Source organism: Geotrypetes seraphini, chromosome 16 (genome assembly GCF_902459505.1).
Source record: "Geotrypetes seraphini chromosome 16, aGeoSer1.1, whole genome shotgun sequence".
In the NCBI taxonomy this organism is placed as follows: Eukaryota; Metazoa; Chordata; class Amphibia; order Gymnophiona; family Dermophiidae; genus Geotrypetes; species Geotrypetes seraphini.
Genome location: NC_047099.1, coordinates 50,803,903 through 50,831,481, shown reverse-complemented (window position 1 = coordinate 50,831,481; position 27,579 = coordinate 50,803,903). Strand labels below are relative to the sequence as shown.

General features: G+C 46.0%; 1 protein-coding gene across 4 annotated transcripts in view; it reads left to right on the top strand.

The window, feature by feature from the left end:
• The window catches only part of PKN1 (protein kinase N1), a 132,311-nt gene that overhangs the window by 56,670 nt on the left and 48,062 nt on the right, over positions 1 to 27,579 (top strand). The window contains exons 1-2 of one of the 4 annotated variants that reach the window (XR_004537236.1): positions 10,522 to 10,642; positions 20,357 to 20,657. Coding sequence is in view for 3 of the 4 variants with exons in the window: in XM_033924054.1 (XP_033779945.1) it covers positions 10,595 to 10,642; positions 20,357 to 20,657 (349 nt within the window). In the remaining variant the exon portion in view is untranslated. Of the gene's footprint in view, positions 1 to 10,521; positions 10,643 to 20,356; positions 20,658 to 27,579 lie in introns of those variants that run through there. The other 3 variants (XM_033924054.1, XM_033924056.1, XM_033924057.1) reach the window with 3 other exon arrangements.

Below are 27,579 nucleotides of genomic sequence, written 5' to 3'. Positions count from 1 at the left end.
TCAGTCAATAGTAATTGACTGCATCTAAGGAAAGGAGGAATAATGGGAAGTGCGTGGTGGGGTGAAATGAGAGGATGGACCTAGAGGGTTCCCACATGGTATAACATTCAGACTGCAAAGCTGGAGGGCCTGCGTTACAAAGACTCGTTGGGGGGGACCTCTGAAAAAAAATGGCTGTGGCATTTAGGGGACACGTGAACCAGAAAGACAGTGGCACTCCTCCCTCCCTTCCTTCCTTCCTTCCTTCTTCCCTTGGACAACCGAAGTCTGCATTTTGCAGCAACCTGGCCTTCTCTCTTTTGGTAGAGCCTCTGCTTGTTACCGTAAGGTGTAGAGAGAAGGGGGAGGGGAGACAGAAGATCGGGTCTGGTAGATTGCCATTTTTCGTGCACAGTAAATAATCGGAGAAATCTTTACCTGAAGGTTTTGAAGTAGCTTGTGCATTTTTGATGGTAGATAAAGGTACTTTTCATCCAGGTATAGCCTTCAATCCTTAACCTACTCCCCATTGCCCACCAACCTAGCCAGCAGATTAACCATTCCCCTTAACTGTATCCATGGTTTCCTGTTTGTAAGCTCAGGGACTGTCTATGTGACTCTGTATAGCGTTGTGTACGTCTGGTAATGCTATAGAAATAATTAATAATAGAAGTGTTAGGTACAGTTGAGGTCAGTTGCCTTCAGGCCCAGTTTCCAGCAGACTCACAATCCCAGTTGTACCTGAGGTAATGGAAGATAAAGTGACTTGGCCCAGCTCGGAGAACTGGGATTTGAACTCTCCCTTCCCTGGTTCTTACCTGCTGCCCTACGCCCTTGGGCTACTCTTCCAGTTAGGGCTGAGTTTTTCTTTTTTTTAAGACCTGATCTGGTCTCCAGTTTGCCTCGTTAGTTCACTTGAATATGTAGAACAGATCATGTTATTGGATACCGCAGCCCATGTGTGATGAGCTTACAAGAGCTCTGCTCCCTTTGGCAGGTCAGTGAAGAGTCCACATTTTGGCTCCTGTGGCAACTGCACTGTTAATGGCCACCCTGGTTACTAACGCTGGCCGCTCAATACAGGCTCTTTGTCAGCCATTCATTAGGAAGGCAAAGAACTGCCAGCATTTGTCTTTGACTTTGCATAGCCTCCCGAGGGTGCGCGCGCTCTGCGGCTTCACTAGCCTGTTGGTATGAAGAGCACACACCGAGATAATATAACAAACCAACTTGTAACGTTGTTCCAAAGAGGAGAAAAATCTTGAGCCGAGAAACAGCTTCTTTTCAAGGCAATGTGTTATGGGGGGGGGGGGAGGCAGGATATTTCTGCCTAGCTATTAGCAAACGTGGCTTGACAACCTTCGGAATCTTAGAAAGAGCAAGGAGGCTACAGAAGAGCCGTTTTCCTGGACTGGTCTTTGCTGCTGGCTGAGGCCCCCAATGTGTGCACAATGTAATCTTATAGAGGAAGTATGGATGGGATTGGCTTGCATTATAACCATGAAATATTCAGCACCCCTCACCTCTCTCCCCAGCCCCCTAGATCAAATCGTCATGCTCAGCAACTTGAGCTCTGTAGGCGTCATATGACGGGCTAAGGCCTTAACGAGAGATCCCGAGAGGAAGTCCAGTTCAGGCCGTTTATGGCGGGATACAGGAAGACGTCATGAGATTAGAGTAAATGACGGCGGATAAAACACAGCACGGGCCGTTCAGTTTTCCCCGAAAGGTGGCCGGGATTGTACTGCCACTCCGCGTAGCTTGTGTATGTGTGCGCTTTGGGTTGAAATGCTCTGTACTTTTAATCCAGTCTCTTGTCCTATAGGGATCCTCTGGGTTTATCCCCTGCCTTTTTGAATCCTGTCCCAAAATTTTTCTCTCCACCACCCTCTCCATGAAAATATGTTTTCTGTTGCTTTTCAGTTTCCTTTCGTGTCTTCTAGTTTTATGAGCTCCTTGGTTTTGAAAGGGGTTTGTCATCAGTGGACAGTCGTCTCTGCTGTTTGTTTTTCCTTTTTGTTTGCCGAGATTTTTGTTCTTCTTGATTGATATCATTCATGTATTTAAACGTCTGTATCATACTCTCCTCACCTTCCTCTCTGGGGTAAACGTTGTTACTTCGGTATGAGCAATGCTGTTGGTTGCTAGATTTGATCACTAGGTAACCTAATGTCATACAGATTCTTGCTGCATTGGGAGTGCTCTTCTCACCTTTTCTTAAGTACTTTGAATGAAGTATTGTGGTTGTTGAAAAGAAAGGGGAATAGACAGATTTGTAGATTCATGAGACCTTATTGGTTTGAGGGAGAGCAAGAAGGAAGTAGCTTCGATAATAATCATGTTTTTTTACGTGACTCGTAGCCTTGTTCGTCTTTTCTTCTGAGCTCCGTCTTTTACTGCTACACACTAGGATGATTATAATAAAGCGTAGGGAGTTTAGCATACAGGCTTTGATTCTCTAGAAGATGGTATGATTCTCTAGAAGACTCTAGAAGAATCTAGAAGAAGTTTGATTCTCTAGAAGATGGTATGATTCAACACTGGCGCAGTGGTTAAAGCTACAGCCTCAGCACCCTGAGTTCAGATCCTCACTGCTGCTTGTGACCCTGGGACGTCACCTAATCCCCCTAGTTGTCCCAGGTACCTTAGATAGATTGTGAGCCTGCCAGGACAGACAGGGAAAAATGCTTAAGTACCTGAATAAATTCATGTCAACCGTTCTGAGCTCCCCTGGGAGAACAGTATAGAAAATTGAATACTGTAAATAGTGAAAAGTTTCAGCCTCTGATAACCAGAGCTGGTATTGTGACGTCATAATGCCTCATTCCACCAATAAGAGCCAACCTCATCAGTGATGTCACAATGGCTGGATTGGCCTATACCCAGCTCACTTTTGCTATGTTTTGATTTCTAGAGTGGCGCAGTGGTTAAAGCTACAGCCTCAGCACCCCGAGGTTGTGGGTTCAAACCCCATGCTGCTCCCTGTGACCCTGGGCAAGTCACTTAATCCCCCCATTGCCCCAGGTACATTAGATAGATTGTGAGCCCACCAGGACAGATAAGGAAAAATGCTTGAGTGCCTGAATAAATTCATGTAAACCGTTCTGAGTTCCCCGGGGAGAACGGTGTAGAAAATTGAATAAATAGATAATGTGCAGAGTTTCAGTTTCTGATGACCAGAGCTGGTATTGTGACATCATAATCCCCCATTGCCCACCAGGACACACAGGGAAAAATGCTTGAGTACCTGAATAAATTTATGTAAATCGTTCTGAACTCCCCTAGGAGAACGGTATAGAAAATTGAAAAAATAAAATAAATAAAGACCTTAGTTATTAGCCCTGGATGCAAACAACTGCATCCACACGTGAAACCTGCAAAACCGGGAGATTTAACGCGTCGCATGAGGTCGAGTAGAGCGCAATAGTGAAGGGTTTGTGCCGGTTTCTCTTCTTGGCCTTGCATGAACTGCTACAATTTATTGAAGGGAACGGGGGGGTTGGGGGGATATTATCTAGCGAAAACCATTTTTTGTAAAGCAGCACAGGGTGAGGAGCTAAGGCGTTCGTGTCGCTGAACGCAGGGTTAAGGGGAAGTGCTGTGGTTATGAAACAGTGGGCAATGCATGGTAACATAGCAATAATTTTGTACAAATTCTGCATTTGGCATGCCAGACATACATAATATATGCACAAGTGGTGCTCCTTCGGGCGCTGATATAATCTCTGCATCATGGTAAGAACTGCTATATTAGGTCAGAGCAAGCCAGCAGTGGCTAGTCCAGGTCACAGGTACTTCTGACACCCCCCCCCCCCCCAGGTTAGGGACTTTTTCTTCTAGGAATTTGTTCAAACTTTCTAAAATCCAGCTTTCCTAACTGTTTTTACCCCAAGTTCTAGGGTTTCATTATGCCTTGAGGAAAGAGACTATTTTCTCCAGTTTGTGTGCGACTTTTTGAAAAGGTAAACAGTCAATTCACATTTATCCATTCAGGACGATCATATCTCCCCTCTTTTCCCGAGCTGAAAAGCCCTGACCTCTTTCATTGGCTCCCCAACTCCTCTTACCGACCTACAAATGCATTCACTTGGCAGCCCCTCCTTATCTCTCTTTGCTTATCTCCCCCTATGTTCCCCCCTACCCCCATGAGCTCCACTGAGCCGGTAGGTCCCTCCTATCTGTTTCCTTTTCCTCCTCTGCCAGCTCCAGACTCCGTCCCTTCTGCCTTGGCTGTGCCGTATGCCTGGAACAAACTGCCCGAATCCCTAGGGTGGACTCTGTCTCTGGCAGTGTTCAAGTTCAAAGCCCAGCTCTGCGAGACTGCTTTCAACTCCTCTCAGCTTGGGTTCGGCATCCCCAACTGTATATGTCATGTGTGTCTGTCCGAGTTAGACACGCAGGTGAGGCTGGACTCATTTAGAGTATTGGTCTTTGACCTGAGGGCCACCGCGTGAGCGGACTACCGGGCAGGATGGACCACTGGTCTGACCCAGCAGCGGCAATTCTTATGTTCTTATGTAGATTGTAAGCTCTTCTGAGCAGGGACTGCCTATTAAAAGTCAAAATGTACAGCACTGCATACACCTTTCAGGGCTATAAAAGTGATAAATAGTAGTAGTCGTAGCTTTTCCTCATACGAGAGACGTTCCATCCCCTTTATCATCTTGGTCGCTCTTCTTTGAACCTTCCCTAATTCCATTATTTCTCTTTGAGATGCCAATTCAGTCCGTCAATAAAATAAGAATTTTCGGAATCATCATAGAGAGTAAACTAAATGATCACGCTCAAATAAATTCTGTCGTTAAAAGTTGTTCCCATAGGCTGCGTAGGATTCGATCTTTAGCTAACTTTTGGGATGCTCCCTCACTAAACATTTTAATTCATTCATTGATCGTTTCAAAACTGGATTATTGTAATTCACTGTATAAAGGAATCGCACAAAACAAAACAAGAAGACAACAACTGACATAACACTCTTCCGGAGGCTGTTATAGGGGGAAACACCCTCCAGGGATTCAAGACAAGGCTAGACAAGTTCCTGCTGAACCAGAACGTACGCAGGTAGGGCTAGTCTCAGGGCACTGGTCTTTGACCAGAGGGCCGCCGCGTGAGCGGACTGCTGGGCACGATGGACCACGAGTCTGACCCGGCAGCGGCAATTGTTATGTTCTTATGAAACATTCAAGATAATGAAGGGAATAGACTTAGTAGATAAGGACAGGTTGTTCACCCTCTCCAAGGTAGAGAGAATGAGAGGGCACTCTCTAAAGTTGAAAGGGGATGGATTCCGTACAAACGTAAGGAAGTTCTTCTTCACCCAGAGAGTGGTGGAAAACTGGAACGCTCTTCCGGAGGCTGTTATAGGGGGAAACACCCTCCAGGGATTCAAGACAAGGCTGGACAAGTTCCTGCTGAACCAGAACGTACGCAGGTAGGGCTAGTCTCAGGGTGCTGGCCATGATGGACCACTGGTCTGACCCGGCAGCGGCAATTCTTATGTTCTTATGAAACATTCAAGATAATGAAGGGAATAGACTTAGTAGATAAGGACAGGTTGTTCACCCTCTCCAAGGTAGGGAGAACGAGAGTTGTCAAACCTTCACCTGTTCTCTTGCCGCATGCGGGACACAGACCGTCCAAGTCAGTGCGGCATTGGGCTCCGTTCCCCCATGCTGGATTCGTCCACTCTTCTTTGTCGCTCACTATTTGCGGGACGGACCATTCAAGTCTGACCAGCGTTAGCCCCAGCTCTCACTATTCTTGCCTAAGGTAACACCTCAACAGCCACGTTGCATTTCCATCTTAAGACCATCCCGTATTTTTCGTTCGGTTTTGGACTCTACCTCCTCTCCTGGAAGGACATTCCAAGCATCCACCACCCTCTCTGTGAAAACGTATTTCATGGCATTACTCCTGGGTCTATCTCCCTGCAACCTCCATTCATGCCTTCTCGTTCTACTGCCTCTAGTTCTCTGAAAGAGGTTTGTTTGAATATTGAAACCTTCCATATACTTAAAGGTCTGCCTCATATCACCTCTTGCTCTTCTGTTTTTCGAGCATATACACAATCGAGCTTCCAACCTTTTGAATCGGTTCCCAGTCCACAACAGAACTTTGCCACCTATCCCACCACGCTTTGATTTTCTTAGGAGCCTCTCAAGAGGAACTTTGTCAAAAGTTTTCTGGAAATTGAGATACACTGCATCAGCCAACTCTTCTTTATCCACACCTTCAAAGAAATGAAGCAAATTGGTGAGACAAGACCTCCCTCGGCTGAATCCCTGCTGACTCTGTCCCGTTAAACTGTGTCTGTCCGTCATGTTCAGTAATGTTGTTCTTTGTAATGGTTTCTGCTGGTTTGCCCAGCACTGACGTCAGCCTCACCGGTCTGGAGTTTTTCAGATCACCCTGTAACCCTTTGTAAACAATTGAAATCAGCTTGGCCCCCCTACAGTCTTCAGATACGGTACGCGATTTTTAATGATACGTTACCAATTATTAATGGCTAATACGCCCAGGTACGCATGTTTCCATGGTAACCCGTGTGCTCTCACTCCTCCCAATGTTTCTACATATTATTTGCATGTGATTTGTTTACTGCATTGGGCAGAAAAATGTGTTTTTGCATACAATGGAAACCTGTGTTCTGAGCTTCTGCGACAGCTTATTACATTGGCTACCCTGTTTTTTGGCTCTGCAGAGCTTTATAAAGAAGATTCAGCGTGTTTCTCCTCAGAACGGAAACAGAAATTGAGGAGGAAGAGCAAGCAGATGTTATTGCTGAGTGAGTTGGCTGAAAAACAGAGGATTCCTGGGCTGCTCAGTGCTGGATTTTGGGAGAGTTTTAAGAACAAGAATAGCCAATGGACTATCAAGCCCAGTAGCCCGTTCTCACGGTGGTCAATCCAGTTCACTAGTACCTGGCCAAAACCCAAGGAGTAGCAATATTCCATTCTACCGATCCAGGGCAAGCAGTGGCTTCCCCTATGTTTTTCTCAATAACACACTATGGACTTTTCCTCCAGGAACTTGTCCAAACCTTTCTTAAAACCAGCTACGCTATCCGCTCTTACCACATCCTCTGGCAACACATTCCAGAGCTGAACTATTCTCCGAGTGAAAAAATATTTCCTCCTATTGGTTTTAAAAGTATTTCCCTGTAGCTTCATCGAGTGTCCCCTAGTCTTGGTAATTTTTGATGGAGCGAGAAATTGATCCACTTGTACCCGTTCTACTCCACTCAGGATTTTGTAGACTTCAATCATATCTCCCTTCAGGGGAGTTTGTTGTGTTTTGCAATTCCTGTCTGGTTGCCACCATGTTCCCTTTGGCAAAAAAACCTGATGTGGCTGGAAGAGTCCTCCAGTAAATAAGGGGAACTGGGAGCTATGAGTATAGCATGTTCTCGGATGAGATAGATTTTAGTTAAGGCCCCTTTGATCACTGAGCACGGTTCCTGGTGTTGCTTTTCTTGTTTTGGTCAATTATTAACTTTGTGTGACAAACCATTGTCCTTAAAAGGCCAATATTGTCAAGCACTCCGTTCTTGGATTTTATATTACTGAATTAGTCTGTCACAGAAGAAGGGGCAGGTTATGAGGAAGATGGTGTATTTCTTTTAAGATGGGTCAGATCAGTGGTCCATCTAACCCAGTATCCTATTTCTACAATGGACAATCCAGGTCACAAGTACCTGGCAGAAACCCAAATAGTAGCAACATTCCAGAATCTCAAAGGGAAATCAAGATTCCGGAACCCCAAAGAGTAGCAACATTCCAGAATCTCAAAGGGAAATCAAGATTTTGGAACCCCAAAGAGTAGCAACATTCCAGAATCTCAAAGGGCAAGCAAGATTCCGGAACCCCAAAGAGTAGCAACATTCCAGAATCTCAAAGGGAAATCAAGATTCCGGAACCCCAAAGAGTAGCAACATTCCAGAATCTCAAAGGGCAAGCAAGATTCCGGAACCCCAAAGAGTAACAACATTACAGAATCTCAAAGGGAAATAAAGATTTCGGAACCCCAAAGAGTAGCAACATTACAGAATCCCAAAGGGTTAGCAAGATTCCGGAACCCCAAAGAATTGCAATATTCCAGAATCTCAAAGGGCAAGCAAGATTCCGGAACCCCAAAGAGTAGCAACATTCCAGAATCTCAAAGGGCAAGCAAGATTCCGGAACCCCAAAGAGTAGCAACATTCCAGAATCTCAAAGGGAAATCAAGATTCCGGAACCCCAAAGAGTAGCAACATTCCAGAATCTCAAAGGGCAAGCAAGATTCCGGAACCCCAAAGAGTAACAACATTACAGAATCTCAAAGGGAAATAAAGATTTCGGAACCCCAAAGAGTAGCAACATTACAGAATCCCAAAGGGTTAGCAAGATTCCGGAACCCCAAAGAATTGCAATATTCCAGAATCTCAAAGGGCAAGCAAGATTCCGGAACCCCAAAGAGTAGCAACATTCCAGAATCTCAAAGGGCAAGCAAGATTCCGGAACCCCAAAGAGTAGCAACATTCCAGAATATCAAAGGGAAATCAAGATTCCGGAACCCCAAAGAGTAGCAACATTCCAGAATCTCAAAGGGAAATCAAGATTCTGTAACCCCAAAGAGTAACAACATTCCAGAATCTCAAAGGGAAATCAAGATTCTGGAAACACAAAGAGTAACAACATTCCAGAATCTCAAAGGGTAAGTAAGGTTCCGGAACCCATTCTAGAATCTTTGTCAAAAGCTTTCTGAAAATAAAGATACACTACATCAACCGACTCTTCTTTATCCACATGTTTGGTCACACTTTCAAAGAAATGTAGCAAGACCTCCCTTGGCTGAATCCATGCTTACTTACTCTGTCCCATTAAACGGTGTTTTTCTACGTTTTCCGTAATTTTATTTTTTATAATAGTTTCAACTATTTATCCTAGCCCTAAAATCAAGCTCATTGGTCTGTAATTTCCCGAATGATCCCGGCCCACTTTTTAAAAATTGGCATAACATGTTTCTAGTTCTTCATTCATAGTTTCTGGTATATATCTCCTTTGCATGCCTGAAGGGTTTGACCAGGCCTCTCAAGTGATGCAGTGTGTGGTTGAAGTACTTTTATGCTCTTAATGCCAACGAGGTAAGTACATGCAGAAATAAAGTCAAAACAGACATCTGGAGCCTTGGTACATATTTATTAATGTGTGAGAGTGGTTTGGCCTCTTTGAAACGATGACATATTTTGTTAAACATCTGTTGGCTTTGTGCCTGGATACAAGGCTTTTCAATAATTTTGGGGTTTTTTTTCTCCACAATGTCACATAACATCCCAGTATTTTCATGTTCTCCTCAAGATAGCTGAAATCCGGCCTTGCAAACCTTCCACTAGGTTGGAAAGCAGGTGACGCGCTGGCAGAAGGATGTGGAGCAGTTTGGGACTTGCTTGTTGTGTGCAAAGCTTGTAGGATGGGAAGTAGGTAGGAGCGATGGGGCCTCCGTGTTTGTACTGGAAGGTGGACAAGTACAGAGAGGAGATAAAACCCTGGTGAGAAGATAAGTTCAAGGAGTTAGTCAACATTTCATGTTGTTCAACCCAAAGAAGTTGAGCCAGTCCTGGTTTTACTAGATTTGTCATCAAAGGATGACTTTAATTTAATTTCCAGTTCTTATGTTCTGTTCTAACAAACAGCTCAAGATGGATTCCAAATTTTACATATGCAGTCATTTTCTACAACTCTCTGGCAGAAACCCAAATAGTAGCAACATTCTACGCAACTAATTCCAGGGCAAGCCGTGGCTTCCTCAATGTCTGTCTCAATAGCAGACTGTGGACTTTTCCTCCAGGAACTTGTCCAAACCTTTGTTAAACCTAATTATGCTAACTGCTGTAACCACATCATCTGGAAACAAGTTCCAGAACTTAACTATTCTTTGAGTAAAAAAATATTTCCAATTATTGGTTTTAAAAAATAGTTCTCTGTAACTTCATTAAGTGTTCCCCTCATCTTTGTAATTTTTGACGGAGTGAAAAATTGATCCACTTGTACCCCTTCTACTCCACTCAGGATTTTGTAGACTTCAGTCATATCTCCCCTCAGCCGTCTGTTTTCCAAGCTGAAGAGCCCTAACCTCTTTAGTCGTTCCTCATTTTAGGCAGGTCGTAATGTCTCAGGACTAGAAGCAGAAATTAGTGGAAGAGAACCCAAATTGTGACACCTGTTCGCCTAAAAAACTGTTACATGAATGACAAGAGGAAAGCAAGGGGGACTTTTTCTTACATTTTGTTTATCTGAAGGATTCTCTAGGAATACCCGGAAGTCTGCGGAATGCAAACCAACTTCCTGAGCTTAGGGATAAGGGCCCGTTGAATGGAATTACTGCTTCCCATCAGGAAGTGACTCTCTTTACAGGAAGAGCAGAGCAAGCTGGAAACTTTGCGCAATGCCTTTGTTTTCCCATCGTGTGTCTGCGTGCTGAGAGAGGATAACCCCAATGGCACTGGAAACTCCAACACTGCATGCCACAAAGGCCGTGTACGAGGGGAGCTCTTGCTAAGGCACTTCAGAACTCACGGGTCGCTGCGCGCTTGCCAGGGTGTAGCCACCGAGGCCCGCCAATATCTCGGGCCAGAGCCATGTCCCCATCCCATTACCCACAGGGAGCCTGGTTTACTCTGCTGAAGGTGAGTGCTGAGAGAAGCCCGTCTCTTTCTGGAGAGACGGTATTGAATGTACGTTCATGTGTGAGGTGGCTAGAGACATGAGTTGTGAATCAGGGAAACCAGGGGTCAAATTCCACTTTTCCCCACTGACACTCTGCGCTCTTGGACAAGTCACGTCACCCTGCATTGCCTTGGGGTACAGATTTATCTTCTAAGCCCTCTGGGACAGGGAAACACCTCCTATACTTGAATGTAAATCACTTTGTGCTCAGATTTGGGAAAGATGTGTCCAATTATCTAATGTCTAAATCCCTTCATGTCTCCTCAGTCTTAGCTGTCAGTGTTTCCCTTTGTCTGGCCCTGGCATGTCCTGTCCTTCCATCCTCCCGCCTGTCTTTTTCTCACTCTTTCCTTAATTGGATATCTCCCTGCCTTCCTTTTATCTCTTTGTCCTTTTTTTTCCTCCCTGATTCCATCTCTTCTTCACACAGTATCTCAGTCTCCCGCTGTCCCTTTGCATCCCTTCCTCTCTGCTGCCGACATGTCCGGCTTCCCTGCTTTTCACTCTTTCCCAAGCTGTCTCTTCCCGACTCCTTGCTGGGTCTTTGCATCTCTTCTGCCGGCTGCTTCTGTCTCCTTCCATCTTGATCTCTATGTCCTTGACTTGGTTAATCCCTGTCTCCTTTCTCTCTCTCTTCTGGGTGGAAGTCCAGCCTGCTTCTTTTGTTTGTTCTCTTGGCAAAGTTCCCCTCCTTTGTGTTTTTCTAAACTATCTGAGCTCTATCCTTGAATTCCTGTGGGTTTACAGAAACCTTAGTTGATTAATAAGCTCTCCCATCCTGTGGCATAGCGAGGAAGGTTGGCGCCTGGGGTGATGGTGGCTGGCATTGCCACGCTGTGCGCCCTCCTTTAATCATCCCCACTGCTTGAGCGCCCCTCCTGCCACCCCCCTCCCGCGAACCTCTTGAAATGTTCACTGGTGCGAGCACCACCTTCCACCCACTGCTTGCGCCAGCGTCGGCTCCCTCCTGGTCCCGCGGCCATGAAGTGATGTCAGAAGGGAGCCGACGCTGGCGTGAACATGCCGCTCATGCCGGCAAACATTTAAAGAGGTACGAGGAGAGGCACCGGCGCCTCCCGTGAAGACGGCAGCCCTGACGGTCTGCCCCCATTTACTACGCCACCGTTCTGAGAGTTGCTTACTCTTGACTATAACAATCTATTTACGTGGACGTCTCTGACCCTCTTCAGCATGTCCAGTACAGCTTTTAAATTCATGCCTCCAACTTATAAGAAATTGATAAAAGCCGTCTGAAGTGCACAGGTTTCTTCCTCCAGTCGGTCATTTTCCTCTTTAGGTTCACTGAACTTTGTTTCATCCTGCATGTTTGACATGCGCCCAGGACTCTGGACCCAGCCATCAGACCACAGAGCAGGGCCTCTCGCACTCCCCCGTGGCTATGCTCGTCTATCACATCTCATCTCCCCAAAAGTGACAATAGCGGGGGTGGGATCCGAGAGCGGCAGCTGCTGGAGGGAAGGGGGAACGGCAGCCGCAAGACTGCATCTGAGAAAGAGCCTAAGAGGAAGGGAAATGACTGAGGAAGTCAGAGCCTCGGATTCAGCCCCTCCCCCACCCCGTCCTCCATGAATCATGCACTAGAAAGAGATTTTTCTTCTCTCAGAAACGTTCTCCTTGAGCAAAGCCCCCCCCCCCCCATCACTTCTGCATAGCTTCTTGGGACACTTTTCTTGCTCCATGGTTGATTTTGGTTGGCAGCACTGAATGTTTTTCTCTTCTGGTTCAACGGGGTCAGTTTATTCAAAGCAATTTAACTGGACAGGAGAGGTGTCTGGTTGGAGCCAGCACTTACTGGACACAGCGATATTCAATGCCGGTATCCGGCCAACTAACCAGGTCGATAGGAGTGCCCGAAAAGCAGTCTTATCTTTGCCTGGTTAACTGCTCAAACACCAGCGCTAAATATCGCCCACTGTCCAGAGATTTCCAGGCATGGCCTAAAGGATTCTCTAGCCTTCCTCCGTCCTCCAGGAAGAAAATTAGACACCCCCCCCTCAGGCCTAGGATCCCTGGTGGTCTAGGGCAGTGTTCTTCAACCTTTTGACATCTATGGACCGGCGGGAATAAAATAATTATTTTGTGGACCAGTACCGGTCCGCGGACCGGCGGTTGAAGAACACTGGGCTGAGTCATGCCCATCTCCCCCCAATCTCCGCCCCAGACCCTGCCCCCATAATAGTACTAATTGTAACACCATTTATTCCATTCATTTTTCACATATATACACACACAAAATATAATTGTATTAACATATAATGGTTAACCACAAAATTAAAATACACAAAGCACACTGTATGCTTCTCAACACTCATTCCTACCAGAAAACAGATAACCCCATGCAAATACGGGACCAAAAACTAAAAGTACTAATAGTCACAAACAAACCCTAAGATGCAAAACTCTGCAAGCAGAACAACCCCAGAGGAAAAGAAACAAAGGCATTACTTCCCGAACAGACAAATCTCAATCACTAAATAAACAAATAAAAGCATTCCCTGTACCGCTGTTATCTCTCTCCCTCCATGCTGTGCCTTGCCTTCTAGCCTGCCTCCCGGTGTTATCTTCGGGCCAGTCCACGGTGCGATCAACGCGGTATCTTCGGGCTGGCTCTCTGAGTGCTGCATTGCACAAAGCTGTGGGCAGCGTCCCGCGCCTCATCTGGAAGCCTTCCCTCTCACATTGCAACATCAGAGAGAAGGCTTCCAGTTCAGGCGCAGGACGCACATAGGAGCCTTTGCCCATGGTTTTGTGCACTGCAGCACTCAGGGAGCCGGCCCGAAGACGCCGCGTTGATCGCACCGTGGAACTGCGGCTGAAGAGCACTGTCTTGGGCCCGATGGACGTGCCGGCCCTGTGGACCGGCAGAAAATTTATGCGGACCGCCACCGGTCCACAGACTGGCAGTTGACGTACACTGGTCTAGGGGTCTAATGGGCAAAAGTGAATGGACATTTCTCCTGCCTGTTGAAAACCCCTAGTTTACCAGGGATCTTAAAGGTGGGCCTACAGGGTATTGGGAAGTGGGGAAGGGGGTCTTGTTAGGGAATCTATTTCTCTTCAAGGGAGGCGGTATTGGAGTTGGGGGGGGGGCGTACTCCTTATGCAGTTATGGGAAGCAGGAATTGGGGAGGGTGAAACGTGTTTCCCCTTTTGCAGAAGTCGTTCCCAGCTCAATGCATAAGATCCAGCAGCCAGCATATGTTCACGTGACCGTGGCTAGTCAGTGCCGGTGCCTGGACGTGGCCCGACGTTGACTATCGGGGCCTAATTCTGCTTATGAGAGTCGGCTTTTGAAAAAACCCTGACTGCGACTGGCTGAATATTGACCATAAGGGTTTTTTTTTTTTTTTTGAAGAGATACAGAGACTTCACCACATGTCAATTTACTGTAGACACGGAAGAAACCCAGCTCTGTAACTGGTGCAGTAGTAAAAGGAAAATCATTTACGAAACGCCTTATTAAGTTTACATCTCATCAGCTTCTCTGGTTTCCATTTTGTTCAGTGGTCCCTCAACAGACATACTTAACGCCATCCATCTCGCCAGTCCTGCTTGAGTTCTTCTCTTTTATTTCCAGATCAGAACATAAGAAGAGCCACACCAAGTCAGACCAGTGGTCCTTCTAGCCTAGTCTTTTCCACAGTGGCCAATCCAAGTCACAAATACCAAGTAGTAGCAATCTCAGGGCAAGCAGTGGCTTCCCCCATGTCTGTCTCAATAGCAGACTGTGGACTTTTCCTCCAGGAACTTGTCAAAACCAATGGTCCATCTGCTTCCAACACTGGTCAATCCAGGTCACAAGTACCTGGCAGAAACCCAAATTGTAGGATCGTTCCAAGCTACCGATTCCAGGGCAAACAGTGGCTTCCCCCACGCTTATCTCAATAGTGACTATGAACTTTTCCTCCAGCAATTTATCCAAACCTTTTTTAAACTTCCCTATATACTATTGCTTGTTTTTATTTATAAATCCGTTGAATTGTGAGAAAAAGCGGGGTCTATTTACTAACCTTTGACATGTTACACTGATTAGGCCCCAGCATTGGTCATGGAAGCCGTGCTAAACCACTCATCTCTCTGCACGTTGCAAGGTAGATGACCCCAGCGGGTTGTCAAAGGTTGGTTGCAAATCAATTGTTATGTTGATCGGATCCTAGGTGTGTTTAACTCTTTCTAAGAGAGTGCTGTCCATCATCGGTCCTCGAGGACCACAGTCCATTCAGGTTTTTGGGATTTCCCCAATAAATTTGCATGCATTGCGCCCATTGTATGCAAATAGATCTCGTGCATATTCATTGGGGAAATCCTGAAAACCCAGCCTGGTGAGGGCCAAGGATGGACGCCCCTGTTCTAAGACTACCGGAGTCAAAGCACGTGATGTGAAATTTTGGATATTACCTAGAAATAAATTTTTATGTTTTTATGTAGTACAGAAAAATATTTAAGGTGTTCTCGCAAAAAGCCATCCTCTGTAGTCTCTATCTTGGAAGACTGATCCCCTTCCCCAAGCCTTTCAAACTGAATTATCTAAACATCTGGCTTTATTTCATCTATGCAGTAAGTTACTGACCCAGCACGGCCTGTGTTTCGGCTAACAGCCTTCTTCAAGGGTCCAGGTTAGTGAACACTCGTTGGTACTAGGAGACAGGTGAGCCTGGACTCATTTAGAGCACTGGTCTTTGACCTGGGGGCCGCCGCGTGAGCGGACTGCTGGGCACGATGGACCACTGATTCTTATGTTCTTATATGCTCCTTTCTTGTTGCTGAAGTTTCGTACAGCAAGGATTTTACTTTACAATTGCGTTTACCTCATCGTACCGAGCATTCACTGACCTGGACCCCTGAGGAAGGCGATTGTTAGCCGAAACACGGACCGTAACTAACTACTAAGCATTAAGCTTTAGGAACACCTTTTCCACGTGTTTATACCCCCTGGCAGGTTCATAAGTATCTACTTGAGCGTGTGCGTTATCAAATTACGTCTTGAGTGGCCAGAGCTAGCATTTTCAAGCAGAGCCATAACGCATAGCTTAACCAAGAAAGCAAATACCGCCATGTATCTCATAAACTAAACTAAACTGAACCTTAGGTTTGTGTACCGCATCATCTCTACATTCGCAAAGCTCGACACGGTTAACAAGGGTTAGGGTAGAAAGGAACTCCAGTGAAGGGAAAAGACAAAATGAAGAGAAAATTTAGGACAGAGTAACCAGAGAGAGGGGCCCTTAAGAAATAGTGATAGAATCCAACTTAGGAATCAAGGAAACTCTTATATCTTGGCATCCCAAGTCCTCTAAATTTTCTTCACACTTCTACCTCTAACCCTCTGTTGTAGTTCCTTCCTATTTCTCCTACTGTAAACCGCGTCGAGCTCTATGAACGTGGAGATGATGCGGTATACAAACCTAAGGATTAGATTAGATTAGATTACATCACGGGACGCATCGAGTCAGAAGATGATATCTTCTGACTCATGGGACCCTTGACCACCAGAGGGCATCCGCTGAAAATCAGGGGAGGGAAGTTTCATGGCGACTCCAGGAAGTACTTCTTCACCGAAAGAGTGGTGGATCATTGGAACAGACTCCCACTCCAGGTGATAAAGGCCAGCAGCGTGACGGATTTTAAGAGAAAATGGGATACTCACGTGGGATCTTTAAGGGAGCAAATTCAGGGGAGGGGATACTTGGAATGGGCAGACTTGGTGGGCTATAGCCCTTTTCTGCTGCTTTTTTCTATGTTTCTAGATTAGAATCAAAGCCGAGAAACGGAAAAGTCGGCATTTCAGTACTAAGACAGGGAGCCAACCATGAAGTAACTGAAATGGCAATTGTAAAAGCCCATTTCTAAACTGTCCAGTGCAAGTCCTGGGACGTAACGATGAGCCAACAATGACCTACTTGAACTTGTAACTATGAGTTAACTGTGTTAATAATTGTACTGACCTATCTGTACTATCAACCCTATTGAATGTCTGTGTCCATCTGTCTGTTGCAACTTTCTGGGTAACTGGCCCAACCTCTTGTAATGTAATCCGACCTTGATCTGAATAGGGAAAGGCAGAATAGAAATACAGGAGGGTGGTCCCCTTCGTCCCGATGTCCAGGTGTAATGTCATTGGGACCCTTCCAGGACAATGACAGCCATGCACCCTTACACTGATGCCTTGCCGGATGGCAGTTGCTAGGCTGTTGTGTCTAGGTAATTTTGGAACTGGGCAGTGTTATTTTTATGAAACCTGGACCTGAAGGGGCTCACTGGTGCTGAATTAGCATTCGGGCTGGATGAGTGCAGTTCAGAGCCCTGCTGATTCAGCAAATACCCCCAAGCTTTTGTTTATCTGCTTTAAGAAAAATTGATCTCTGAGTGGGACCTTTTTATGCTGCAGAAAAGAGGAAGTGGTTAGGTACACATGGGCTGGGCAAAGCGACTGTTACAGGGAGATGTACAACTTTGCGACTATCAAACAGGAAGAAGGGGGGGGGGTGTAGTCCACTGGCGGGGGCAGAAAAACCTTTCTCAGTCCTAATCCAAAGGCGCTCCCCTCAAATCCGAGGTGCAGAGATCCTGGCCAGCATTTGTCTGCCTTTCGTCTTTAGGATGTCTGCGTCCGATCCGGACACATCTTCTGAGCACGAAGCAGAGGTATGGAGGGGGAAGGAAGGGAGAATTGTCTGTTGTCCATGCTAGGCGGGGGGGGGGGGGCGGTGACGCAAGGCATGGCTTAATGGGTAACAGTTGCTTCCTCTGACCGGGGGACCCCATTTGCCAATCAAGTTGAAAAAAAAACCGATCACTTCAAGTTGATGGATGGCATTTTACAGCTGTAAAAGCCAGAATTTTGCCAAAGGAGAAGGCCTTTGGTAGCCATGGGCTTTAAGACGAGAGGGGTGGGGATGGAGGCCAATATCAGTTATCAGCAAGGAAGGGAAATGAGATCAAGCGTTTGATGCCTTCAGTCTAATTCTCTAACTTGAATTGTACACTTAAATCTGTTTAACGGTGTGATAAGGTGTGAGTCTGCTATGGCGATTGTCTTGATCTTCGTTAAAGTTCCCAAAGTCTCACTTTCCTCGCCTTTGTCTTTCGCGGGGTTGTCTATGAACCTGAAAGGTATCAGGTCAAAAGCGCGCCGGGATAAAGGCGCACGCAGACAATTGAGCGCAGCATGGAGGTGCGCGCCGCAGAAAATTACTGTTTTTAGGGCTCCGACGGGGGGGGGCGTGGGGGTGGAACCCCCCCACTTTACTTAATAGAGATCGCGCTGCGTTGTGGGGGGTTTCGGGGTTGTAACCTCCCACATTTTACTGAAAACTTCACTTTTTCCCCTCAGTATAAGTACGATATATGCATATGTAATAATGCAAATATAAACACGATACTTTAACCCTCCCAACACAGCCCCCACAACCTAAACACAATCCCCATTTTTTCATACACCCCCACAACTAAAAACCCATCTGTCCGCCTCATAAATGCCAGTTCAGTAAATAACAAATGACCTCACAGATAAAAACTGGGACATATTCCTGATTAAAACCTGGCCTAAAGATAATGATAGTTACACTAGGTATGATATGGCCCTTAGGCTATCAAGCTCTTGTGGCAGAACGGGACCTAGGAGTAATCATTAGTGAAGATATAAAGACTGCCAATCAGGCGGAGAAAGCTTCATCCAAGGCTAGACAAATGCTGGGTTGCATCCGAAGAAGTTTTGTCAGCTGAAAGCCTGAAGTTGTGATGGCGTGGTACAGGTCCATCTGGAATATTGTGTTCAATTTTGGAGGCCACATTATCAAAAGGATAAGCTGAGAATAGAGTCGATTCAGTGAATGGCCACTAGGATGGTCTCAGGGCTCAAGGATCTCTCCTATGAAGAACGTCTAGTTAAGTTGCAGCTATACTCTCTCGAGGAACGCAGAGAGAGGGGGAGACATGATAGAGACGTTCAACTATGTTACTGGCCATATTGAGGTGGAAGAAGACATCTTTTTCCTTACAGGACCTAAGGCGACAAAAGGGCATCCGTTAAAAATCAAGGGTGGGAGATTTCACGGTGACATTAGGAAGTATTTCTTCACTGAAAGGGTGGTTGATTGTTGGAATGATCTTCCACTTCAGGTAGTAGAGGCCAGCAACGTGCTCGATTTTAAGAAAGATGGGATAAACATGTGGGTTCACTTCGAGGAAGTGCTTAAGGGGGAGCGTTCTTGAGTGGGCGGACATGTTGGGCCGATGGCCCTTTTCTGCCGTCATATTCTATGTTTCTATGTAAAAAGGGAGGAGTAACAGCCATTACCTGCCCATGACCAATCAATTACAGAGAAATGTACATTGGAATAGACCCCAATGTGTAACATTAGGATTAAAACTTATATTGAATACACATGCACTGTTAAGGATAACTATGGCGAATTGTAACCAGGAAACTCTATATTTGTTGGTATTAGATCCCTAATATGTATCGAATCTTGTATTGTAAACTTATTCTGTAATTATGTCAAATTGTGACCTGTTAACTATATAATATGTATGTTTAACCTGTAACCCGTTCTGAGCTCTTTGGGGACAACGGGATAGAAAATGAATGGTTTTAAGAAAAGTTCGGACAAGTTCCTGGAGGAATAGTCTATAGTCTGTTATTGAGAAAGACATGGAGGAAAGTACTAGGAACCTGGATTGGCCACCGTGAGAATGGGCTACTGGGCTTGATGGACCATTGGTCTGACCCAGTAAGCCTATTCTTATGTTCTTAACCAAGAAGCTTGGAGACCGACAACAAGGATGGTGGAATCCATCTGAATCTGTATTTAAAATCCATCACAGAAGTCTGAAAACCGCTCTGAATTGACTCCCCAGCATTAGAAGCGATATAGAAGATTCCAATAAAGATAAGGACGGTGTGACAAGACGGAGCCAAGGACAGAAGAAAAATGTGCTGAGGGACCCGAGACAGCCACGTTTTCGGCACAATGCCTGCGTCAGGGGTCACGTAGTCTTGAGTTGTACAAAGCTTCCCGTGTTAATCCACAATCGCAAAGTTCGAAGTTCCAAACGACAGTGTACTGCTGAGATTGCTACATGACCCCTGAGGCAGACATCACGCTGAAACACGGCTGTGTTGGCTTCCTCAGTAAATTTTGCTTCATTGTATCTTTGTTGTACCATCTTCAGCCTATTATATTTTTGTTGCTACACAGAACTAGGAGCCCCGCTAACTGCTCGTACAGACTACTGCTTAGACACCCTGCTAGCACGTATGCACTTACCCATAGAAGCACTAGAATTCTTTAAACTAATATGCACAAGGCCTCATAACATTGAAAAATCCAAATAACAGAGTTCCACATTCACCAGTGGCCAATGAAAGTATAACTCCATTTGAATATCTGCAGAGAGTACACACAGTGAGCGTAGCCAATGTGTAGAGGAAAGCCATTGGATGGGGTGCATTCGATAAGGGAAGCCCTTGTGTGATTAGATTCACATAGAGTTTCACTCTCCTAGAGAGCTGTAACCAAAAAGATTCCATTTTACTGTATAATACGCAGAAATACTGTGAACCGTTGTGAAATATTCCAGGGGCTGTAGGGTCGGAGCTCTTGTGCCTGAATCCCCCACCTTAATTTGCTTTCTTTTTTTTGGCAATGCAGAGTGACCCTGGGAGCTGGTCGGTCTTGGAACAGTTGGGGCTGGACCAAAGCTCGGATTTCTCGGACACGGGCGTCCAGCAGAAGCTGGACGAGGAAAAGGAAAAAATTAAGAAGGAGATCCGGAAGGAGCTGAAGATTAAGGAGGGGGCCGAGAACCTGCGCAAGGCCACCACAGACAAGAAAAATCTGTCCAACGTGGAGAACCTCCTGAAGAGTTCCAACCGGAAGCTGGAGGAGTTGCATCAGCAGCTGCAGGACCTGGACGCCCACATCATGGTGAAGGACCCCGAGGAGCTCGGAGGTAAGAAGTGATGTTCCATGGAGTACCTCAGTCTCCAGGAACGGAGACTGGAAAGTTGGGGTTTGCTATTCAGAGCGATTTAACTAGCCAGAAGCTGATCCTGGACCGTTAAATCACTTGTTCAGGTCTAACTGCTCGTTTTCAGCAGACCTTAACTGGTTTAGTGCCAGTGAAAATATCCAGACTCAAAACAGGCTGTTTTGGGGTGTTCTCGGGCTGGTTAAGCATAAATAGGACCACATAGGTTTGGCCTGGTTTCAATTGACCAGCTGTTCTTTATTTTTATTGATTGATTTTAAAAATTTCTAGTCCACCTATCGACTAGGCGGATTACAAGTACACATACATAACACAACATGACATACTTAAAATGTACGAATTTGAACATCTATGTACAATTGAAAATAATGTTAAATTTCAAAGCCTCAGTTCAGACTTGGTCCTTGAGAAAGAACTACCGACATCTCCTTAGTTATAGAAAGCTTTAACAATTAGATGGGGGGTTTTAGCCGTTTTTTAAAAGGTCGAAATTCAGAACACAATCGCAATTGTATTCCATAGTCCGAAATCGCTGGGCATCCAGGTCTTTTTATAGTGAACATCACTGGTTTGAGACCATCTCGCTGCCATTTGTGAGTGTTGTTTTGGCGTATATTTTCTCCATGCCTGAATCAAATACTGTGGTGCCTCCCCGAGGATGGCACTGAACGACCTCCGACACGGACGAGTACGCCGAAACACGGCCCGTGTCGGGTCCAATAAAGCGGAGTTTCCGCCCAAGACTCGAAGGCCCCTTGTGCTTTTTCCCTGCTCTTCGTGTGGCTTTTACTTTGGTTCCCTCTGTAACTTCCTGTCTTTATACGGTTCGCCATAGCTGGTTAAGAGCTGGATATGGCACTTCACCAGCTGTGATCTAGCTGACTCTTTAAATCCTGAAATTCAGTGGCAGAGTCTAGACCGGGGGTCGGCAACCTGCGGCTCCAGAGCCGCATGCGGCTCTTTTCCACCTTTGCTGCGGCTCCGGTAGTGTGTCACGCAGGCATGCACCTTACAAGTCCAGCGTCGCGGCGGGAAATAGCCATGCTGAGCAGTGAGCTCAGCACATACACAGATGAAAGCCTTGCTTGCTGATTGGTCCGGCGGCCCCGCCCCGCCGTGCCGCCGGACCAATCAGCAAGCAAGGCTTTCATCTGTGTAGTGCTGAGCTCACTGCTCAGCATGGCTATTTCCCGCCGCGACGCTGGACTTGTAAGGTGCCTGAAAAAGAAATCATCCTGGCCGGGGTCGGTGTCATGCTCCAGAGATCTACAGCCTTCCTATCTCCCTCTCCCTTCTACCTGCTTCCGGCCACATCCCCTGCTCCGCGGCTCTCTTCGGCAACTCAGCAGCAGCTTCTGACGTCGGGGCCTACCCTCTGCGAGTCCCGCTTGTTTCAACTTCCTTTTTCCACAAAGGCGGGACTCGTAGAGGGAAGGCCTCGATGTCGGTAGCTTGTCATGATCACCGCTGCTGACGAGTTGCTGAAGAGAGCCGCGGAGCAGGGGGGTGTTGCCAGGTGCAGGTAGAAGGGAGAGGGCCAGATGCAGGACTCGTGGGTGAGGGAGGAAAAGAGAGAGGGGAGGGAAACAAAAGGAAATCTTTCATACTGGGCTGGGCCGGAGTGGAGGGAGGGTGGAAAGATTCTAGCTACAGGGTGCAGTAACAAAGGAAAAGGGGGGGAAAGCTGAAAATGGAGATAGTGACACAAAGAAGAGAAAGGGTAAGCAGGACCTACTGAATAAGGATAGAGATACAGAGGGGACATGAAGAGGAGGTGAAATAGAGACATAGAAGTAATGCTGAAAAAGTGGGGGGGGGGAGATAAAGACATTGAAAGGGCAAATGGTGAACATGGCGTAAAGATAAGGACAGAGACAAATGAAGATTCTGAAAAAGTGGTGAGATAGGGATATAGGTGAGATGGACACAAAGAAGGGGGATGCTGGAAAATAGGTGGAATGGTAATTCTGACAGACACAGAAGGGAAATGCTGGATCAAGGAGAGATGGGGCTCAGGCTGGATGGAATGAGGAGAAATGCCTTGTTGGCCCAGAACTTCCTCTCCTACGTCAGAATTGACGTCAGGGAGCGGAATGCTGGTCAGCGCGACGCTTCTGCAGGGAAAGCTTGGGACGGCGGTGGCTTGGGGGCTGTTCCCCGATGGCGGTGGCAGCAAACCGAGTGGCTTGGGGGAGGGCACGGAGACAGAAAGAAGGGGGAACAGGGAGACAGAAAGAAAAAGTTGGGGGAGAGAATGAGGTCTGGAGGAGAGGAAACATACAGGAGGCTGAAAGAAAGGAAGAAAGATTGGATGCACAGTCAGAAGAAGAAAGTGCAACCAGAGACTCATGAAATCACCAAATAGCAAAGGTAGGAAAAATGATTTTATTTTCAATTTAGTGATCCTGTATATAGCATTAAGATAAGAAACAATATATGCAGTGATAGATTTGTTTTATAATGGTTTTGCGGCTCCAAGTTTTTTTTTCTTTTCGAAAACGGGTCCAAGTGGCTCTTTATGTCTTAAAGGTTGCAGACCCCTGGTCTAGACATTCGAGGCATTACGCTAGCAGCAGTAGCAAAATGCTGAACCTCACTGGATGTATAGTGACCCATCTTGCAGCATTTCATAGCCACTGCTTCCCTTCCCCCCCCCTCAAACAGAAGGACTTAATTACTTTTGAATACTTCATTGTACCCTGACTGGCACAAGCTATGATGCTCCCAGTTGCTTCCCCACCTTAATTTCTGCAGTACCTCCCTCCCCCCTCCAGACTATTACTACCGTGTTGGGTGACGGAGGAGCAGTCTGTCTGCCTAATTGAGCCCAAGGCCTGCGAGTGACCTTGCATTTAGTCCCTGCGGTGTGCTGGGAAGGGGAAGCAGCAGGACCACGACGGACCTGAGCGAGCCAGAAGCACTGCCGTAGCAAACGAAAGACATAGTGTCTCCTCGGCCTAAGGATTCATAGTTGCAGTTTAAAAGGTCAGTTTCTAAGAACATGAGAATTGCCATACTGGGTCAGCCCGAAGATCCATCAAGCCCAGTGTCAACTCAGATCCCAAGTCCCTAGCAGAAACCCAAAGGGTAGCAACATTCCAGAGCGGAGATTGTGATGTCATAATGCCTCATTCCACCAATGCCTAAGAGCCAACCTCAGCAATGATGTCACAATGGCTCACCTAAGAACATAAGAGTTGTCATACTGGGACAGACCAAAGGTCCATCAAGCCCAGTATCCTGTCTCAAAAGTGGCCAATCCAGGTCCCAAGTACCTGGCAGAAACCCAAAGAGGAGAAACATTCCAGAGCTGAGTTTGTGATGTCATAATGCCAATGCCTAAGCCAACCTCAGCAGTGATGTCACAATGGCTCCATTGTCCAACACTTGGCTCACATAAGAGTTGCCATACTGGGACAGACCAAAGGTCCATCAAGCCCAGGATCTTGCTTCAAGCAGGGGCCAACCCAGGTCCCAAGTACCTGGCAAGATCCCATGGAGTAAAACAGATTTTATGCTGCTTATCCTAGGAAGAAACAGTGAACTTCCCCAAGTCCATCATAATTGTCATCACCCCAATCCAAAAAGACCCAAAGGCACCACAAAACCTCCCTTCCAACTATAGACCTATAGCCTCAATTCCGCTATATGTCAAAATAACAGAAGGCCTAGTAGCCAAACTCCTCACCAATTACATAGAGGACCACAACCTACTACACCCCATGCAATCAGGATTCAGAACAAATTTCAGCACAGAGACATTACTAGGCTCCCTCATGGATACCGTCAGACAACAACTTAGTATAGGGAAAAAAATGCTACTCATACAACTGGACCTATCGGCAGCATTCGACCTAGTAGACCACAACATCCTTCTACAGATACTAGATGCAATAGGCATCTCAGACAAAGTATACTCCTGGTTCAAAGGATTCCTAAAACTCAGAACCTACAGTGTAAAATCAAACAAAGAAAAATCAGAATCCTGGTCAAACCCATGCGGTGTACCACAAGGATCTCCACTGTCCCCCACCCTCTTCAATCTATACACTGCCTCTCTAGGAACCCATCTGGATAATCTAGGCATAACATCCTATAGCTATGCAGATGACATCACCATCCTCATCCCATACGATCATTCCAAACATACCATGACAGAGGAACTTCACCACACACTGGAAGCAGTCACAACCTGGATGGAAAATCACAAACTTAAACTCAACCAAGACAAAACCAAATTCATCCTCCTAGAAAACGACAGGATCCAAACCACAACCATCCTAGACATAAACGCAACCAAATATCCCATCCAAACAACCATAAAACTACTAGGCATGACCATAGACAGATGCTGCACAATGCAGCCACAAATAAACAAAACAACTCAAAAATCATTCGCAATCATGAGAAACCTGAGACAAGTCCGAAAATTCTTTGAATGCACACAATTCCTACTTATAGTACAATCACTAGTACTAGGAATACTGGACTACTGTAACATTCTCTTCCTCCCATGTCCGGCGACTACGATAAGACAACTCCAAACAATCCAAAATACAGCCTTAAGACTCGTCTATTCATTGAAAAAACACGACCACATCACTGAAGCCTACATCAACTCACACTGGCTCCCAATCCAAGAAAGAATCCAATTTAAATTTTACTGCATATTATTTAAAACACTACACGGAGACAGCCCATCATACCTGAATAATCGCCTCATCCAAGCAACCAGCACCAGACACAGAAAAACGCACTCCCCATTCATACCCCCCCCATCCAAAGAAGTGAAAAGAACAAAACAACATGACGGCCTCCTAGCCACACAAGCTGCAAGACTGGATAACCAAATCTCCAACCTTCTGATGACCACCCCAGACTATAAGACGTTCAGAAAAGAAATAAAAACCACACTTTTCAAGAAATTCCTAAAACAGAAACAACAACACGACCACTAAAAGCCCTCAAGATCTTCATATTACCTCTCTAGCTATGCTCTACAATTCATATAATTCTGTCATTCTGTAACGCTGTAATTCTTTATTCATTGTAATTCTGTCCTTAAACTAACCTTTTGTAATCCGCCTTGAACCGCAAGGTAATGGCGGAATAGAAATCCCTGATGTAATGTAATGTAATGTAATGTAATAATAAGCGCTGGCTTGGTTACTGCATTCATGACGGCCAATACTACATTTTGAGGAGGGTTGGGAGTGGGAAGGTCAGCAGAGAAAGTGAGGTCTGGTGGGGGTGGGATGGGAGTGGGCAAACAGTGGTGGCCCCAGGGAGAGGGAAGAGTACTTGTGGAAGCCCAGGCCTAGGGGTAGCTAATTTTTACATTTTGCCAAAGGCGGAAGTGCCCTGGTGAAGCCCTTTTGGGGCACGACACCGTTCCAGTTTCCAGTCAGGTGCAGTGGAATTGTTTCTGTTGGTCTCCAAGGAGTCTGGGTGGCTGGTTTTGGGATGTGGCTACAATGTATATACAACGTGGTTACGAATCATTCGGATGTTTAGACAGCCGGAAACTTTCCGTGCCAGGCGATCGAACACGCCTGGTGGTGATTTGGTCACGCTCAGCTTCTCCGCTTAATTCCTCAATCAAGAGCCACACAGCGGATCTTAAACCAAATAATAATGTCATGTCTCTCTTAATTAAAAAATGCTAGTGAAAGTGGGATATCGAGCGAATAATAAACATAAAGGCGGAAAGAAATGACTCTAGAAATGGAAATCACTTCTATGCGTGTGGCACAGTTGTTAAAGCTGCAGCCTCAGCACCCTGAGGATGTGGGTTCAAATCCCATGCTGCTCCTTGTCACCCTGGGCAAGTCACTTAATCCCCCCATTAGTACATTAGTTAGATTGTGAGCCCATCGGGACAGACGGAAAAATGCTTGAGTACCTAAATAAATTAATGTAAACCGTTCTGAGCTTCCCTGTGACGTCATAATGCCTCATTCCACCAATAAGAGCCAACCTCATCAGTGATGTCACAATAACTTGATTGTCCTTTACTTGGCTCACTTCTACTAGATTTTGATTTCTAGAGTGGTGAAGTGGTTAAAGCTACAGCCTCAGCACACTTTTGGAATGAGGCATTATGACATCACAATATCTGCTCTGGATACCAGAGACTGTCATTCTGTAGTGTCTGTTTCAACCTCAGTCCTTCTACACCAGCATTCTTCAAAGCAAAGCTTGAGGGTCAGTGGTTGTGGGATTCTTATGTGAGCCAAGGATAATGAAGCCATTGTGACATCACTGATGTGATTGGCTCTTAGGCACTGGTGGAATGAGGCATTATGACATCACAATATCTGCTCTGGAGACCAGAGACTGTCATTCTCAACCTCAGTCCTTCTACACCAGCATTCTTCAAAGCAAAGCTTGCGGGTCAGTGGTTGTGGCCATTCATACTCTGATTCTTATGTGAGCCAAGGATAATGAAGCCATTGTGACATCACTGATGTGATTGGCTCTTAGGCACTGGTGGAATGAGGCATTATGACATCACAATATCTGCTCTGGAGACCAGAGACTGTCATTCTGTAGTGTCTGTTTCAACCTCAGTCCTTCTACACCAGCATTCTTCAAAGCAAAGCTTGCGGGTCAGTGGTTGTGGCCATTCATACTCTGATTCTTATGTGAGCCAAGGATAATGAAGCCATTGTGACATCACTGATGTGATTGGCTCTTAGGTGTTATGACATCACAATATCTGCTCTGGATACCAGAGACTGTCATTCTGTAGTGTCTGTTTCAACCTCAGTCCTTCTACACCAGCATTCTTCAAAGCAAAGCTTGCGGGTCAATGGTTGTGGCCATTCATACTCTGATTCTTCCCTCTCTCCTTAAAGAATGACATGAAGATGGTTTCCCGCGG